The sequence below is a fragment of the Ammospiza nelsoni genome, chromosome 25, assembly GCF_027579445.1.
Source record: "Ammospiza nelsoni isolate bAmmNel1 chromosome 25, bAmmNel1.pri, whole genome shotgun sequence".
Classification (NCBI taxonomy): domain Eukaryota; kingdom Metazoa; phylum Chordata; class Aves; order Passeriformes; family Passerellidae; genus Ammospiza; species Ammospiza nelsoni.
In genome coordinates, this window is record NC_080657.1 from 4,668,843 (window position 1) to 4,685,596 (window position 16,754).

Here is a 16,754-nt window from a genome sequence, read left to right on the forward strand (position 1 = left end):
GTAATAGAGTAGTGAAATGACTGCTCTGCTCTGGCTTTGCTCTGCAGGCAGTAGCTGTTGCAATAGCTCAGTTCTAGGGGACTGAATTGAGGAGACAGAGCTGTTTTGAAATGATGGGATGAAGAAATCATGGTTTGTTACAGGGCTTTGCAAGGGTTCCTCAGGGTGAGAGAGATAGACGAGAATCTTGGCTTCATGATCAGAAGGCTGGATTTATTATTTTATTATATATAATACATTAAGACTATACTAAAAGGAGTAGAGAGAAAAGTTCAGAAGCTGCTAAGCTAAGAATAGAAATCAGAATCAATAACAAAGGAGCTCTCTCTGATCTGTCCCACAGAAAGGCTTGTCTTTTAATTGGCCCTTAATTGTACACAAGCAACATGGACCAATCACAGGTGCACCTGTTACATTCCACAGCAGCAGATAAGAATTGTTTACATTTTCTTTTTGGGGCCTCAGCTTCCCAGAAGAGGGAAAATCCTAAAGAAAGGATTTTTATGAAAAAATGTCAGTGACAATGGTTTATGTTCTAGTCAAGGTTCAACTATTACTGCATCCACATAGTAAAGTTACATCTTAGCTTTTGCTGCATTGGTGTTTGTTTTGAGACACAAGGAGATGAGAGCTGTGTGATTTCTTTCTTCCAGGAGATGCATCCACAAGTCCTTTGCTACCAAGAGCAACAGCAAGTAAAGAGTTAGATGAGCAAGCAAGAAAAAACATCCCTGGAAAGAACAGAGGGAAGAGGAAAGCAGATACCTCCTCCTCCCAGGACAGTGAACTGGAGGTAAATAGTCCCCAGCACTGGGGCTGTGGCTTTGCCTGCCTGAGCCATGAGAGCCTCCAGGGCTGAAGATCCTGTACCTAGAGAGCGAGATCCTGTTCCTAGTGATGTGTCCCAGCACTGCCACATCCACCCAGGAAAGGAGCTTGTCTGTCTCCACTTGGAATCTTCCATGCTGCAAATTTCCCCTTCTTCTTCCACAGCAATTTTCCATTTGCCACTACTGAAAAGAATTTGTCTCCTTTGCAGTTCCCTTTCAGTTGTGGTCTCCTGCTGGATGTCCCTTAGTCTCCTCTTGCTGAGAGAAGCCATCCCAATTTCCTGTGGGCTGCTGACCATCTCAATAACATTTTGCTGGCAACTCTCATTTCCTCACAGATCCCTGGGACCAGGGATGCAGTCTGGAGTGACCTTCCCAGTGCCAAACAGGTTGAGACATCACCTCCTTTCTGGCACACATGGCACACTCCAGCAGGAAAGTCACCTGCTCCACAGGGAGAGAGTGCTGCTGGCTTGTCCTGGTGTCCAATTTGCCCTCCAGCTCCTTCAGAACCAGTGTGAGGGGGTTTTCCACCCCACATGTTGTCCCAGCTCTCAAAGTCCCTCTGTACCAAAGCTCTGCCATTCCTCATGGCAGCCCAGTGCCTTATTTATAACGGAGGTTTCTCTGACAAACACCAAGGGCATGCACTGGTGCTCTCCAGATCACAGGAAATACACTTCACCTCAGCAGGACTCTAAAATTCATTAGCACTCTAAGCTTTACTTTCATAACTATAAAAGCAAGAGAAGCTTTTGAAATAGTTTGACGAAAACAGCCATAGCCTGAATGTGTGCTTATAAATAAACTGCCCTGCAGTAAACTGAAGAATTGAATGTGTTCAGTCTCTAGGATTACAATTGTTCATACCTGTTAGAGCATACTGCAGCTAAGCACAAAATTAAAACTTGTTCCTTTATTGCAGTTCAGTGCCTGGAATCTCTCAGCTCTAACCTCCTGTTGCTCTTTCTGCAGAGGGTGTTTCTCTGGGACCTGGATGAGACCATCATCATCTTCCATTCCCTTCTCACAGGGTCCTATGCTCAAAAATATGGCAAGGTAATACTGAATTTTCCATGGAAGAAATATTTCTGTCATACAGAATTAAATGTTAGTCTTTGGAGAAGAAATAGTTTAGGTTTTTTTAAACTCTCTGTGGTGGTGCTTTTAAGTTGTTGGCAGTTTGGGGCAGGGAAGGAACTAAATTTGGCTTTATACAGAGCTAGGACATGGACATCAGCAACATGTCCCTTCTTACAGTGCAAGTCTGTCAAACTGATTTCATCCTCACTGGGAAAAACTGAGGTCCTTGCACATAGGGGAAAGAAGTGGTTTTTCTCTGCCAAAAAACATTGTAGATTTTTGAATGTTTTGTATGTGCTGACTGTGAAAATCTATCAGTCTCTCCTGTGGGGCACTGAAGTGTTTGGTTTTTTTTGTTTTTTAATTGAGTTGTTTAAACTACTAGGGAAATTGCAGTTAACACCATTAAGGTAGCTGGAATTATGCCAGGTTTGATATACAGTAGAAACTCTGTGCAATTTAACTGATGAGAGATTTATGACAATTCCCTCCTGCCTGTATTCACAGTGCATTTACATTTTCTTTTTGTGTTTTCCCAGGATCCAACTCTAGTGATTGGCTCAGGTCTGTCCATGGAGGAGATGATTTTTGAAGTTGCTGATACTCACTTGTTTTTCAATGACTTGGAGGTACGTGGCAAATGTTTGAAAGGCAGAACTCCACATTACCATGTCAGAATTACACCTCAGTCTGTGAGAGCTCTGTGCTTCAGAGCCTCTTATGTACTTTATATATGTACTCTTACATACTCTTATATATAAAATTATATACTAAAAGTAAGCACAGCCAAATCAGGGGGGCACTCTTAGCTGAGAGGAATTCTGCAGCCTTCCAGTGCCAGGAGCTCTCTCAGTTTCTGCTGGGTTTTTGCTTGACCATGTACAAATAAAAAGAGTGAGGTCTGATCCATCCTGGATTTGCATTTCTGGGTGAGCACTTGGCACTGTGGCATGGCTTGTTGCAGTTGGGAAGTGTGAAGGGATTGGTTTCTATCCCAGTTTCTTTGATCTGTAAATGTCATTGTGTTTCTGGATTACCACAACATGACTTTATTTTTGGGTTTTTTTGTCTTTGACAGGAGTGTGACCAGGTACACATAGAAGATGTGGCATCTGATGACAATGGCCAGGATCTAAGGTTGTACTGATGAATGCAGGAAATTTATTGCTGATGTACTCAGGTTTTGTGAAGACTTCAAATGCAGATGGGGTTCAGGGATGGAGCTCAGCATTGTGCTAGGAATGAAACCTGGCACAGTGTTTGTTTGCTGGGGGGTATTTCTTTGAAGACCTACAAAGCATTAAGAGTTTTGAAATGATATTGTGACTTACATTGTCCACTGTTGAATGCTGCTCAGTGCTCAGTGACAAGTGAGGAATGGAGAATCAGCACTTTAGATCTCATGATGACAGCATTAGATTAGTAACCTAATCTAATGGTTACTCTAATTAGATTAGTGGAAAAAGTCCCTGCCTATGGCAGAGGTTTAGAATGAGATGATCTTGAAGATCCAGTCCAACCTGAACCACCCTGTGATTCCATGATCTTGACCTTTGGAAGTCCCCCTGTGGTTTGCATCCCTCTGAGAGCTTATGGTGCTCACTATCAAGCAGGGGGAGGAAGGTTTTTTACTGAGCTGAAGTGGCTCATGAAAAAGTCTGAGAAAGGTCTGTCAGGGAGAGAGAAATACAGGAAAAGTGGTGAAGCAGGACTTGCTTTCTGCAGTTATAAACTGGTGAAGCTCATCTGCTTGTGGAGCTGCAGCTGTGATGGAAGGACATGGATGCTGTGTTTGGAAGATCTGCTGGGGTTATTGCTGCAGGATGGGGAAGGGGTCAGTGGGAAGGATGCTCTGTTATGGCAGAGGAGTGAGCAGCCAAAGAGTAAAGGAAGGTTTTGTAGTGAAGGCTGTGAAAGGAGTTGTATCAGTTGTATCAGCAGATGTAGCTGGGTGTGAGCATTCCCACAGGAGCCAGGCTCTGCTCCCCAGGTGCCCAGCTCCTCTCTGAGCTGTTCTCCAGCTGCTGCCATCAGCAGCCTCACCAGAAATGCCTCAGTGCTTCTGCTGCTGTGGCACACCCAATGTGGGTGTGAGGGTCCCAAGGATGAGGGAAGAGATGAGAATCTTGACTCCATGTTTCAGAAGGCTGATTTATTATTTTATTATATATATTATATTAAAAGAAAATGATAAACTAAAACTATACTAAAAGAATAGAAGAAAGGAGACATCAGAAAGCTATAAAAGAATGAATAATAAATGACAAGACACAGCTGGACCATGATTGGTCATCAAGTGTAAACAATCCACAAAGATGCACCTGTTGGTAAGCAAACCACATTCCAAGCAATCAGATCATTATTGTTTCCATTTTGTTTCTGAGGCTTCTCAGGAGAAAAATCCTGGCAAAGGTATTTTTCAGAAAATAATCAATGACACAGCTAACACATCTGCTTTCCTGCAACAGCAACTACAACTTCTCCACGGATGGGTTCAGTGGCTCGGGCAGCACTGCCAACCACAGCTCCTCGGTGGGAGTGCAGGGCGTGGACTGGATGAGGAAATTGGCCTTTCGCTACCGCCGGGTGCGCGAGATCTACAACAAATACAAAACCAACGTGGGAGGTGAGTGGCACTGCACTGAGGGTGTGAGGTGGGGCCAGACTCCACTCTTCATGTGTGACGTGAGGAGTAAAGCATTCTCCTGGTGCTAACTGGGATCAAATTCCCATGAGCAGTGTGTCGACGGAAGGAGACCCAGACATCAATTTGATCATCACAGGCCCAATTTTATTGATCAGTACGGCGGGTTAAATACAGTTCATAATGAGCTTCATACATATTGCAAAAGTTGAGCTCAGGATTGGTCAGTTACATATCAGCATCTACGCCTACTTCTGCATTCCTATGGTTCTACTTTTGATACTTTTCACATATTCTCAGGATATATTCAGGACTAATCTCTACTCCCTTTCCTCATGTTGCAGCAAGGTCACTGCTGACCTTTCCTTTCAGCTTGCTGACTTCTGACTTTTCTCCTTCAGCTTAACCAGTGGCATTATTTCAGCGTGGCCTTTCTCAGCTAACCAATTATTAATAATACTCTCCACATTTCTTCAGTGCAGGCTGTGATTTATCATGGAGATAAGGATGGGCATTCAGTGCTTGAGGCAAAGGTTTGGTGCAGATAGTGTCCCTTTGCTAATTGGGTGTGAAAGGTTGCCTGGCACTCTGCTCAGCTGTGGCCTGAATTTACCCTGCTGCTCAGGAGCTCTCATTCATGTCTCCACAAGGTCTCCCTTTGCTCATGCCATTGTGAGGAAATACAGTGGTAACCCCTGGGCTGTCGGGCCCACAGTTTGATATCACTTCTCTACTCTCTCTCCACAGAGTCACTTAAAGCCTTCTAGTTTCACTTCCCTTTCAACTCCAAAGCAGTCGTAATCATGCAAACCACAGTGAGCAAATGGAGATGAATTTTCTGTTTAGTCTGAATCTTGGCATTGCCATCCCCAGAAAAGGAAGGTTGCTCACCTGGTAGGGTGGCTTGGCCTGGTTGGTTGTGGGCTTGGGTACCCTTTGCCTACACAAAAACCTTGATAAATGGGGTTTTTTTTTGGACATATTTTCTAGAAACCTGGTGTTCACAGCTACAGCTTTCAGTCTTAAAAATCTGCCAGGTCTGCAGTTCAGTGTGCTGCAGTTACCTGATTTCTTGTAGTGGGGATCAGATCATGATTTCATATTTTGCTTGTGGGAAACATGGATACAGAGCTTTTCAGGACCTGTGGGAAGCTGCATGATGAAGCAGCTGTCAGTGCAGCCTGCTGTGGGTCCCTCTGTGGCCTCAGTGTAGCAGAAAGATGGAGTGAGGGGGGCTCAAACATCAGGGATGGAGATTGGAGAGATGTGCAGGCTCCCAGAAATAGTCTCCACTTCTGTCTGCTTTTAATTCAAAACTGGAGGCTTGAAGAAAATTATATCTAAAAGCAATTACAAGCATGGGAATAAAATAAGGGGGGTAGTTAAAAAATAAAAGATATATATAAGGGCTTAAAGTGGAAAAGGTCCTTGAAAAGCAGAAAGTCAGAGAGGGAAACTGTAGGATTTCCTTCCCCTGCTCTGTGGCCTTGGACCCCTGCTGCTGCAAGTGCTTTGTACAAGAGAAATGCCTTTGTCTGTGTCCTGAAAAATGCTCTGAAATAATTGCAGATAAGTCAGTTCTGGGCTCATTCGTGTCACTGGGAGCTGGTTTCTTTCATTGCTTTGAGACAGTCCAGCTCCCAGAGGCTTCAGTTGTGTTATTTATTGCAGAGCAGGCAGTTATCTGTTGCAGGCAGTCGTGTTATTTATTGCAGAGCCCTGCCTGTGTCACACTTGCCAGGCAAACACGTGTTCCTCACCTTGCAGGCCTGCTCAGCCCACAGAAGAGGGAAGCTCTGCAGAGACTGAGGACTGACATAGAAGTGCTGACAGATTCCTGGCTGGAAACTGCATTAAAATCCCTGCTGCTCATCCAGTCCAGGTATGGAACCTGCAAGTGCATGTGAGGCTTTCTCAGCCCTTTCTGGCCCTGAGGTGCAGCACTGTGCTGGGCACTGCCCCTGTCTGAGGGCAAGAAGTTCACCTGTGTCTCTGCTGCAACACCTGTAATTAGCAAGGTCCCCATGCTCACCAAATGGTTTTTCTGGCAGGGAATTCTGCCAGAAGCAAACAAGCAAAAATTGCAAAACCTTGTCCTAAAATGCCTCCTGAAAGCAGGACAGCAAAGCACCTGGCACCTGGGGAGCTGATCAGACTGCCTGGAGCAGTCCTGGCACCCCTGCCTGTAGATGTGCTGTTACAAGTGTGTTTTTCTTTTTTCAGAAAAAACTGTGAGAACATCCTGATCACAACCACCCAGCTGATGCCAGCTCTTGCCAAAGTTCTTCTGTACGGATTGGGCGAGGTGTTTCCCATTGAAAATATTTATAGTGCTACAAAAATAGGTAAGGGAGTGTGCCAAGTCTGGCATGGTGCCATCTGCTGAGGGTTAGCTGGGATCTGGACAAGGGGAAATGCCATTTCTGCAGCTGAGGAGCCCCGTGTGGCCTCGGGAGCTGAACTGGGTGCTGTCCCTGCCCAGTAAGACCAGAAGTGTTTCTGCACTGGGAGGAAGGGAGCTGTTGAGGCTCTGTTTCTGTGTGCCTGAGGTTCCCTACAGGAGGATTGTCTTTGGCAGGTAAGGAGAGCTGCTTTGAGAGGATTGTGTCACGGTTTGGGAAGAAGGTGACGTACGTGGTGATCGGAGACGGCCGTGACGAGGAGGTGGCAGCCAAGCAGGTGGGTGTGACAGTGTGACTGCAGAGCTGGGGCAGTGCAAAGGGAACTCCTGCCAGGCTTCCCTGCAAGGACTCTCCTCCTAAGCTGAGCTCCTCAGGCCAGGGCAGCCAGGAGCAAAGTTTGCCTTTGATGCAAGAGATCTTTCATTGTGTCATGATGGGCAGTTTTCTGGCTCCTGAGTGTTTAAAGTTTCTCTTTTACTGTTTAGGATTGCATATGACACTGTTCCTGTCAGCAGTGTCTTTGTATAGCATGTTAGATGTAGCATGTTGGACTCAGTGATCTTGTGTGGTGTTGTGAGGTCCCCAGGACGAGGTGAGAGATGAGAATTTGACTGCATGTTCTCAGAAGGCTGATATTCTATTCTATTCTATTCTATTCTATTCTATTCTATTCTATTCTATTCTATTCTATTCTATTCTATTCTATTCTATTCTATTCTATTCTATTCTATTCTATTCTATTCCATTCCATTCCATTCCATTCCATTCCATTCCATTCCATTCCATTCCATTCCATTCCATTCCATTCCATTCCATTCCATTCCATTCCATTCCATTCCATTCCTATACCAAGGAAAGAGGAGGGATACATCAGAAGGCTTAACTCATGACTGACTCCTCAGAGTCTGACACAGCTGGTGATTGGTCATTAATTAAAAACAATTCACATGGAACCAATCAAAGGTGCACCTGTTGGTAAATGATCTCCAGATCACATTCCCAAGCAATCAGATAATTATTGTTTTCATTCTTTTCTGAGGCCTCTCAGTTTCCCAGGAGAAAATCCTGGGCAAAAAGCATTTTTCAGAAAGTATCATGGTGACAATTTTGGATGTCCCTTCCACCTTTGATGATTCTGTGGTTCTGTATGCTGATCATAGCCTGTGACTGTCAGGATGTTGCAGTTCCTCAGGAGTGTGGAGGAGTCAGGGCTCAGGAACAGCAGCAGATCAGTACAGCACCTGCCATTAGGCTGATTACAAACAAGGAGCAAAGAGATTGATTGGTTTGGACAGGCCTGAATGGGTTGTTCAGTTGTGTTAATTAGTAGTGAGTGCAAAGATGACTGTCAGGACCTTGACTCTGCAGGCTTCACACCTTGTGCCCTGTGCCAGAGCTGTCAGCCCTGCACAGGCATTCCTGGCTGCAGCAGCAGCTCACAGCCAAGGTTTCCATGGTGAGCAGCTGACAGTCAGTGCTGGTGCCTGTCACACACAGCTGTGGCTCCAGATCCAGATGTGCACGTGGCTGAGGTGTGTCCTGAGAGTGGTGAGCTCAGAACCACCACACTGCACAGCCCTGCATGCTTCCACCTCAGCTGGGAATCCCTGCATGAACCTGGCTGTCCTCTCTCTTCACAGCACAACATGCCATTCTGGAGGATCACAAACCACGCTGACCTCGTGTCCCTTCACCAAGCCCTTGAGTTGGACTTCCTGTAAGAAGCTGGAGCAAAGACACAACTGCAGCTCCTGCCAGCCCTCTCCATTCCTGGGGGACAGAAATCTCACATGTTTGGGGACTCACCTTTCAGCTTGATGAAGAAAACATACCTAATGCAAACTGTACAGTGGAATATGACAGCAGGTTGTTCTTGGGAGCACAGGCCCTGCCAAGTGCAAGGTGTCCTGTGAGGAAGCCCTAGACTCAGCAGAGCTAGAGCTTGTGTGCAGAAGGGACTTACAGAGCCAGCTGAATGCCTCTGGCCTCCAGAGGGAGGGGCCATAAAACAGCAGATTTATGTGTAAGAGCCTTCTTCTTTCTATTCAGCTTAGTTGTAGAACCCAAGTAAACGCAAAAATTTATTTTTATAGGAAAACTCTGATGGCAGAGCTTAAACCTCCCTTGTTTTGCAAAGCTGAAGAGCTGTGGGTTTTTTTCATAGGAAATATTAATGAAAATGTCAAAAATACCTCTATTGCTGTAAAATGTGTCCTGTCTCCTTCCCTGGGTGTTCAAAACAGTTAATTTATTACAATGTCCTTATGTTATTTCCTCAGTGTGGGATTACTGGAAAATATAAAGGTAAGGGAATGCTTCTGGAATATGTGGTTCCTTGTAGAGGCAAGTGTTGGTGTTCTGAATTGATCCCAGTGGCTTCTAGTCAGTGTGTGCAGAAGCCATTTTAGCCAGCAGGAGATCACTGGATTTCAGCCTTTGGACTGTAGATCCCACAGATGTTCCCTGCAAAGAAAAATGAAATTGCCTGTGAACATCAGGTACAGCAGACTGGTGCAGACTGCTCAGATGTGAACAGAGTCCTCACCTGGACTAGGAATAATCTAATTCCTAAATCCTCATGAATGTTGCAGAGAAGGCTCTGGCTGTGGTATAACCTTCACCTCTGTGTTCCTGACCCTATTTGTAAGTTCCTTTGAGTAGAATCAGATTCAATTTTCTTATATTCTTTGCATTAGCCTAACTACATAGTGACAAACAAAATGCCTTGTTAAGAGGGACTTAATTTTCTAAGACACTGTGACTTGGCAGCATGGAGCACTTGGGAGGGATGGTGATGGTGATGCTGATTTTTCTGCAGCTGTCCAAGAGCAGAGGCTGGAGTCAGTGACCTGGAGCTGCCCTGGGCAGGAACAGCCAGCAAGGGCTGGGCTGGTTTTGTGCCAGCTCAGGCTGTGTTTGGGGGTCTCCCCCATCTACTCTGATGGCACCAGATCAGCCCTGAGGACAGGAGTGTGCTGTGCCCCAGAATCTGCTGCTGCTGCTCCTGCAGAGCCAGACCTGACCCCTCCAGATCGTGGTCATCAGTCATTGGGAGACTGGGCTGGAGGTCTGTCACTGCAGGAGGACACTGACCCATCTGCTGTGCCCACACAGGCAGGGTGTGTTTGCTGCATTCCTTTCATGGCTTTAATTACCGAGGGTTAATTTCCATCAGTGCAGAGGGAGCTGCTGGGCCAGCTCTGCACAGACTCTGCTGTGCCCTGGGGGCATCCTGGGCCAGCTCCAGTGCCCACGGGGCAGAAGGTGCCTGGAGCCAGGGTTTGGATACCTCGTGCTCAGGAACTGGACCTGGGAGGTTTATTTCACATGGAACCAGCTCCACTTTCCCTTTGGGTTTGTTTTTTGGGTTTTTTAGATTAATTAAATTGGAATCAAAGGCGATTCTCTTTCTCCAGGGTGGTCACTGGAGTCAGGAGCGATCTGTTTTCTGTTCAACTCCTTGCCAGGTGGATACAGGGTGTGTGTATTTCCCCAGGAGCTCTGCAGCAGGAACATGCTGTCTGTGTGGGAGCTGCTCATCCATGAGGAAAATCTGAGGGATCTGCTCTGGGTGTCACTGGGCAGCTCAGCAGAGGGGGCTGGGCTGCCCAGGGGGCAAACAGGCTGTGCTGGGAGTGCTCAGCAGTTTGGGAAGGGGAGCAGCACCCAGGGGTGTTCTCTGTCTGCACCAAGTGGAGAGCCAAGGTGTGTTTGCACCTGTTCAAGGCAGCTGAGGCAGCTCCAGTTCCTCTGGGGTCCCTGTGAAGTGCCAGAGCTGTGCTGAGGAGCAGCTTCATTGCTGCCAGGGCTGGGAATGTCACCAGAGGATCAGGACTCCGTCACAGAAGGGTCTGTGCTGATGCTGAACATCCCTCAGCCCATCCAAAGGTCTCCTGTAAGCAGGTTGGGGAGCTGTCCCAGCCTGTGCAGCAGCCTGTTGGGAGCATATCTCATACTCCAGCTGGCTGAATTTGGGATTAAAACCTGTGCCTTAACCTCCCACCACCAGCACAGCCGAGCAGCCCACGAGCTTTGCTGCCATGGGAAGCAGAGCTGTGCTGGAGAGGGGCTGGGTTTGCCCAGGCACTGGCAGCAGGTGCTGCACCTGCAGGCCTGAGCTGCCTGGCAGCTGGCTGTGCTTTGTGTTTGTTTACTTCAAATGTTTTAAGGAAATTTTAAGATGTTGCTAAAATTTTAGCTGAGTGTGGAACTCGCAGCCACTGACATTTCATACTGGTATTTATATGATGTTTCCTTGAATGTATGTAAAGTACTTTTATAACAGGAGGTTGATGGTACATTTCTGTGTTTGTTAATAAAGGGGTGACCTGGCTATTTTATTTTTTCCTCTACTGGCTGAATTTAATCCTTTTCCTGTCTCTTTTGAGGCAAGAACAGCATCTCTGTCCAAGCATTGATTTTCTCCTGTCTCTGTCACCAGTTCAGCTACAGTCAGGTCGGGGGTAATGGGAGAGCAAACCTGAACACCTGAAGGACAGTGAGCCTGCAGGCTCAGAGCACCTGAGCTCACCTGGGTGCTGCTGGCTTCCCCTTCAGCTTCAACACAGCCACAGAGGCTTTAAAAACCACCTCATCCACTAATATTTGTTGCCTCCAAGAGCCCTTGGGGAGATGTCTGTGCTGGCCCTGGTGGGAAGCAGTAGGACCCTGGAGCCCACAGCACCTCTGTTGCTCTGCTGTGAGGGTGAGCTCAGGTGCTGCTGCCTGTGGGGCCTTTGCCTGTTCATGGTCTGTGATGGGAACTGTCCTGTGAACTGGAAAAATAAATAAAGTCTTTATTTTCTATAGTCAGTGCTTCAGCCTGTTCTCTGCCCCTGTGACAGCTCAAACCAGGTCTGGCAGCACCAGGAGCACTCAGGGTGCCACAGGCCACAGTGCAGCCACCAGAGCCCCCATGATCCTGGGGAGTGCTGGGGAGCCACGTGCTCCTGGGCCCTGCTGAGGTGTTTTCCTGCACAAAACATTCCCTTCCCATTTTCATTTGCACAAGGCAACGCCCCTCTCCCACCCTGTGCTGCTAGCCTTGGGCAGGCTGAGCTGCTCACAGGAGCAGCTGTGAAACAGCTGTGAGCAGATGCCTTCAGCTGCTCCTCCAGCTGCATCCAGATGCCTTCCCTGGTATGGAGTTTCCTCCTGGGAGGGATGTGATGGAGATGGGGGAAGGAGCCAAAGGTGCTGTGGGCAGGCAGGATGTGCCCCAGCTGCCAGCTGGGCAACAGCAAAGGGCAGGGGCTGCTCTGGGTTTGGGCACTGAGCTGGGTGGAGGCAGCCCCAGCTGGGGAGTGCTGGGTGTCTGTGCCCAGGAGCTGGCACACACTGAGCCCACTGCTGAGCACACTGACCACACCAACAGCCACCAATGGCTGAGCAATGCTGTGGCCTTGGGAGTCCTGCCCAGGCTGTGGTGGTGGGAACGGCAGCCAGGGCAGCATGAGGTGTCCAAGCTCTGAGCCACCCTGCAGCCACTCCTCCCAGCACAGCCCTCCTTCCCCATCCCTCCCTGAGCACACTGATAACAGGTGAGCTTTGACCTTAAAGCCTAAAATAACACAAGGAGGAAAAGCCTGGCTGGAAACAGAAAGGTCAGATAGCCACAACCATGGAAGAAACAGATGCTCCCTGCCCCACCACCCATATCCCAGCACAGCACTGGCAGGAGCAGGCACAGGAGAGGCACAGAGAAAATAAACCAGTGCTCTTGTTTTAATTTTTCTTTTTTTTTTGAAAAAGCTACAAATAAATAACAAGAAAACTAGACAGAGCAGTGCAGCCAGATGCTACAATGTGCTGAACCCCCACACTGGCTTTCCCCGAGGGTACAGCCATGGGAGCCATGCTGAGTGCCATGGGACTCACTGGGTGTTTGCACACCACCCCTGGTCTCTGCCAGCTCCCTCCAGCTGTCCAAAACAACAGCCTGGGGGCACAACCAGGGGCACACCAACATGTCCACCTCCCCCCTCATGTCCCTTTAGAGGAGCTGCCCTCACACAGCAGACTCCACAGCAGCATCTCCATTCAGGAAGTGCTGCTGTTCTGGCTGGGACAAGGAGAAGTGGCTCTGGGCCAGCCACTGCATCCGCCTGTTGACCAGGTCTGGTTCCAAAAACGAGCGAAACTCCACCCCATCACCCCCTCCATTGGCATCCACCTCATCGTATCTGCCCTCCCGCCGCACCCGCACGTTGGGGTGCAGCCACTTGTAGTAGGTGACCCTGAGCCCCAGCCCCAGCAGGTAGCAGGGCAGGGCTGCAGACACCACGGGGATGAGGTATGAGTGCTCCTCCTCCTCCTCAGGAGCCCGGCCCCAGAGCCAGGCCAGGCCCAGCAGGGTGCTGTCCACCAGCATGAAGCCGTGGTAGATGATGCTGCGGTGCAGCGTCCTGCCGTGCGCCACGTTGAACCAGCTGAAGTAGAGGATCACGGCCACCATGGCCCGGTAAAGCTGCTCAGAGCCCGGTGACTCCATGAAGTCTGTGCCCTGCAGGCTGACCCACAGGAACATGGCCAGCCACAGCAGGGAGAAGTGCACAGCCATGCCGTAGGGCCAGAGCAGGGCGAAGAGCGCCAGCGCCAGGATGCGGGGGCAGATGAGGAAGAGGTTCCAGAGGAAGTAAACGATGGAGGAGCTCCGGCTCAGCTCGTACTTATCCTGCAGGAAGGAGCGCAGGGACTGGTGGTAATCCAGCAGAGACCAGGACACACACAGGAACGCCGTGACCATCCCCAGGCCTGTGAACACACAGGTGAAAATGTCACAGATACATTTTCTGAAAAATCCTTTGCTAGGATTTTTTCTCCTGAGAAGCCGAGAGACTTCAGAAACTAAATGTAAATAATAATTATGTGCTGCTGTGGAATCAACAGGGGCATCTTTGATTGGTCTCATGTGGCTGTTTTTAATTAATGGCCAATCACAGTCAGCTGTCTTGGACTCTCTGGTCAGTCACAAGATCCTTCCCTTCCCTTCCCTTCCCTTCCCTTCCCTTCCCTTCCCTTCCCTTCCCTTCTTCTGATGAAATCCTTTCTTCCATTCTTTTAGTACAGTTTTAGTATACCCTTTTCTTTTAATATAATATATATGGTAAAATAATAAATCAGCCTTCTGCAACATGGAGTCAAGATTCTCATCCCTCCCTCGTCCTGGGACCCCTGTGAACATCACCACAGTGAAAATGCTGAGGGGGGACCAAGGGGTGGCCCAGCTCAAGGGAGGAGGCTCAAACCTCTTCTCCCTGCCCACCACTGCTAAAATGAGTTTTCCCCCAGCTCATAAAGCAGCTGCTGCCAAGGTCAGAGCATCAGCACCTGCATCTGTCCCCTGGCATTCTGCTCTCCCTGAGGACAAGGACACTGGTGCCTGGCCTTGCTCAGAAGATGAGGAAGAAATGCTGGGATTGAACAGCTCTGCAGAGCCCATCTGACAGGCATGGAAGCCTTCAGCCCACACAGGCAGGTGAGTGCTGGCTCTCCTGTTGGGCTCCCCATTTCCCTGCAGTGACACCTGCTCCCCACCCTGGGAAGGGCACCACAGCCCCTGCTCAGTGTGTGCTTCACCCCTACCAACATCAGCACCTCCCTACTCCCCAGAATGTGCCTGATTCCTCACCTGACCCTCAGCCTCTCCTGGGGCAGATAAGAGAATGACCACAGTGGTCCCACAGCTTAAAACCCCCACCCCAAGCCCAGCATGGTTCATTGGGGCATGTGAGCGTAGGACAGGGGTCTACCCTATAGTGTGACACGTCAAAGGAAGGAGTGACACAGCAGCAGAATGACTCTGCAGCTGTTTTGCTGGGTCCTCCAGCCCCTGGACAAGCCTCTCTGATCCGCCAGATCCAAGCCTGTACCCCCTTGGCCCCAGTCCCTCACCTTGGGAGATCTCAGCCTTGTTGGTCCGCAGGACAATGTAGAGGAGCAGGGTGAGCTGCGGCGTGTTCTCCAGGAAGGTCTCGAAGAGACGCAGCATGCTGATGTCGTGCGAGATGAAGGCTAGGTGTCTCTGCTCATCCTCCTCCTCTGCCCTGGCCCAGCACACCCTCCAGCCCACCTTCAGAGCATAGAGGCACCTGTGGGGACCAGTCTGTGGTGAGGGGCACGCAGGGCACACCTTGGTCCCCACGCTGCCCTGAATTTGCTCAGCAAACTCCTGACAGGGCAAAAAAAAACCCTGACAGGGCCACAAACCCACTGATTTGTGTCCAAACCCCTCCTTCCCCCTGCCCAAATCACACACCACAGCAGCCACACGATGCAAGTGTGAAAAACAGAGCATCGATCTCCTTGGATTATTCCCTATCCCGGCTCGGCCTCGCTGCTCCCCTCAAGTGCCGAGGCCGTGACGAGGTTTCGGGGCGCTGCTCCGTTTGTCCGGAGGGCAGCGGTACCAGCCCCGGGACACAGAGCAGAGCCCGAGGGAAACTTCCCTCGCTCCACCGACACTCCTCATCCGGCTCCGGCCCGGGCTCAGTGCTGGAGCCTGCTGGCCCTGCCGACAGCCGAGGCTCCGCTCACCCCCATCCCCGGCTGCCGGGAGGGGCCGGGGCGGAGCGGAGTCCGGCGGCGGGCGGGAAACTCGGTGCGGGGCTGCCGTACCTGAAGAAGAAGCCGAGCTGTAGGAGGTGCAGGGCGGCGAGCAGCAGCACGGGCACGGCGGGGCGCAGGGCGGGCGGGTCGGAGCGCAGCCAGAGCCAGCTGCAGGCCTGGGCGGCGGCTGAGGCGGCGGCGAGCAGCGCCAGCGACAGCGCGGCCCAGCCGGGGTGGCCGTGCCGCGCGTACTGCGCCGCCACCCAGCCGTCCATGAACACGTCCAGGGTGGCCGCCGCCGTGCCCGCCGCCGCCAGCGCCAACTGCAGCGGCCCGAAGCGCGGCGGGGCTGTTCGGGGAGACATCGGGGTCCCGCAGCCCGGCCCGGAACCGGCGGTGGCGGCGCCGGCACGGGCCGGACTCACCCCGGGACGGGGCCCGCCCCGGGCTGTGGGACCGCCCTGGGCTGCGGGACCGCCCCGGATCGGCAGCTCTACCCCGGGCTGTGTGACCGCCCCGGACAGCTCCACCCGGGCTGTGAACGCCCTGAGCTGTGTGTCCGTCCCGGGCTGTGGGACCGACAGCTCCACCTCAGGCTGTGGGACCGCCCCGGATCGGCAGCTCTGCCCCGGGCTGTGGAACCGCCCCAGATCGGCAGCCCCGGGCCGTGGGACGGCCTCGGGGTGTGGGACCGGCAGCCCCACTCTGGGCTGTGACCGTGGCGGGCAGATCCTCCCGGTCCGTGTATCCGCCCCGGACCGGCAGCCCCGGGCCGTGTCCCCCCCGGGCAGCCCCACCTCGGGCCGTGTGTCCGCCCCGGGTTGTGTGACCGCCCCAGCTCCGTTCCCGCCGCCGTAGCAGTCCTGTCCCCAGCCCTTTATCCAATTGCACAACTGCTCTCCTGATAAGCAATTCCATTCATCTTCACTTCCAAAATCCCTCAGGGATTTTCTTCCTAACCAGCACACCTCCTACAAAAAGGAAATTACACTACTTTTGGCTTCTATGTATGCTGAATGCCGTAGCCAAAGGTTCACCTGTTACACACCTGCTGCATGATTCAGCCACAGAGGTGCACCACGGGCTGCAGCTGGGCCACTGAACCCAAGCAGGATATTGGGATTGGCACCAGCAAGAACTCCTGGCAGAATAGAGCAGAGCCCCTGGGTCTCCCTGCCAGCCCCACGGATGTGGCCTCAAGAAACTGCCTTTGCCAGTCCCTTTGTGAGACCTAGGCAACAGAAACTC

At 50.7% G+C, this 16,754-nt stretch overlaps 2 protein-coding genes across 3 annotated transcripts in view; one reads left to right on the plus strand and one right to left on the minus strand.

Annotated features, from left to right (window-relative positions):
- The window catches only part of EYA3 (EYA transcriptional coactivator and phosphatase 3), a 42,595-nt gene extending 30,828 nt beyond the window's left edge, over nt 1-11,767 (plus strand). For both annotated transcript variants that reach the window (XM_059488725.1, XM_059488726.1), the window contains 9 exons: nt 654-793; nt 1,806-1,889; nt 2,453-2,542; nt 2,992-3,050; nt 4,382-4,539; nt 6,325-6,439; nt 6,781-6,902; nt 7,136-7,236; nt 8,600-11,767. In XM_059488725.1, the coding sequence (XP_059344708.1) occupies nt 654-793; nt 1,806-1,889; nt 2,453-2,542; nt 2,992-3,050; nt 4,382-4,539; nt 6,325-6,439; nt 6,781-6,902; nt 7,136-7,236; nt 8,600-8,680 (950 nt within the window). In that variant the 3' untranslated portion in view covers nt 8,681-11,767. The remainder of the gene's footprint in view (nt 1-653; nt 794-1,805; nt 1,890-2,452; nt 2,543-2,991; nt 3,051-4,381; nt 4,540-6,324; nt 6,440-6,780; nt 6,903-7,135; nt 7,237-8,599) is intronic.
- A 911-nt stretch (nt 11,768-12,678) lies between these two features.
- XKR8 (XK related 8) lies at nt 12,679-16,013 on the minus strand. Its single transcript, XM_059488773.1, has 3 exons — nt 15,576-16,013; nt 14,853-15,049; nt 12,679-13,712 (listed from the first exon to the last, which is right to left on the minus strand). The coding sequence occupies exons 1-3, from the start codon at nt 15,869-15,871 to the stop codon at nt 12,967-12,969; spliced, it is 1,239 nt and encodes a 412-aa protein (XP_059344756.1). The 5' UTR covers nt 15,872-16,013; the 3' UTR covers nt 12,679-12,966.
- Between the last annotated feature and the right edge of the window lie 741 nt (nt 16,014-16,754).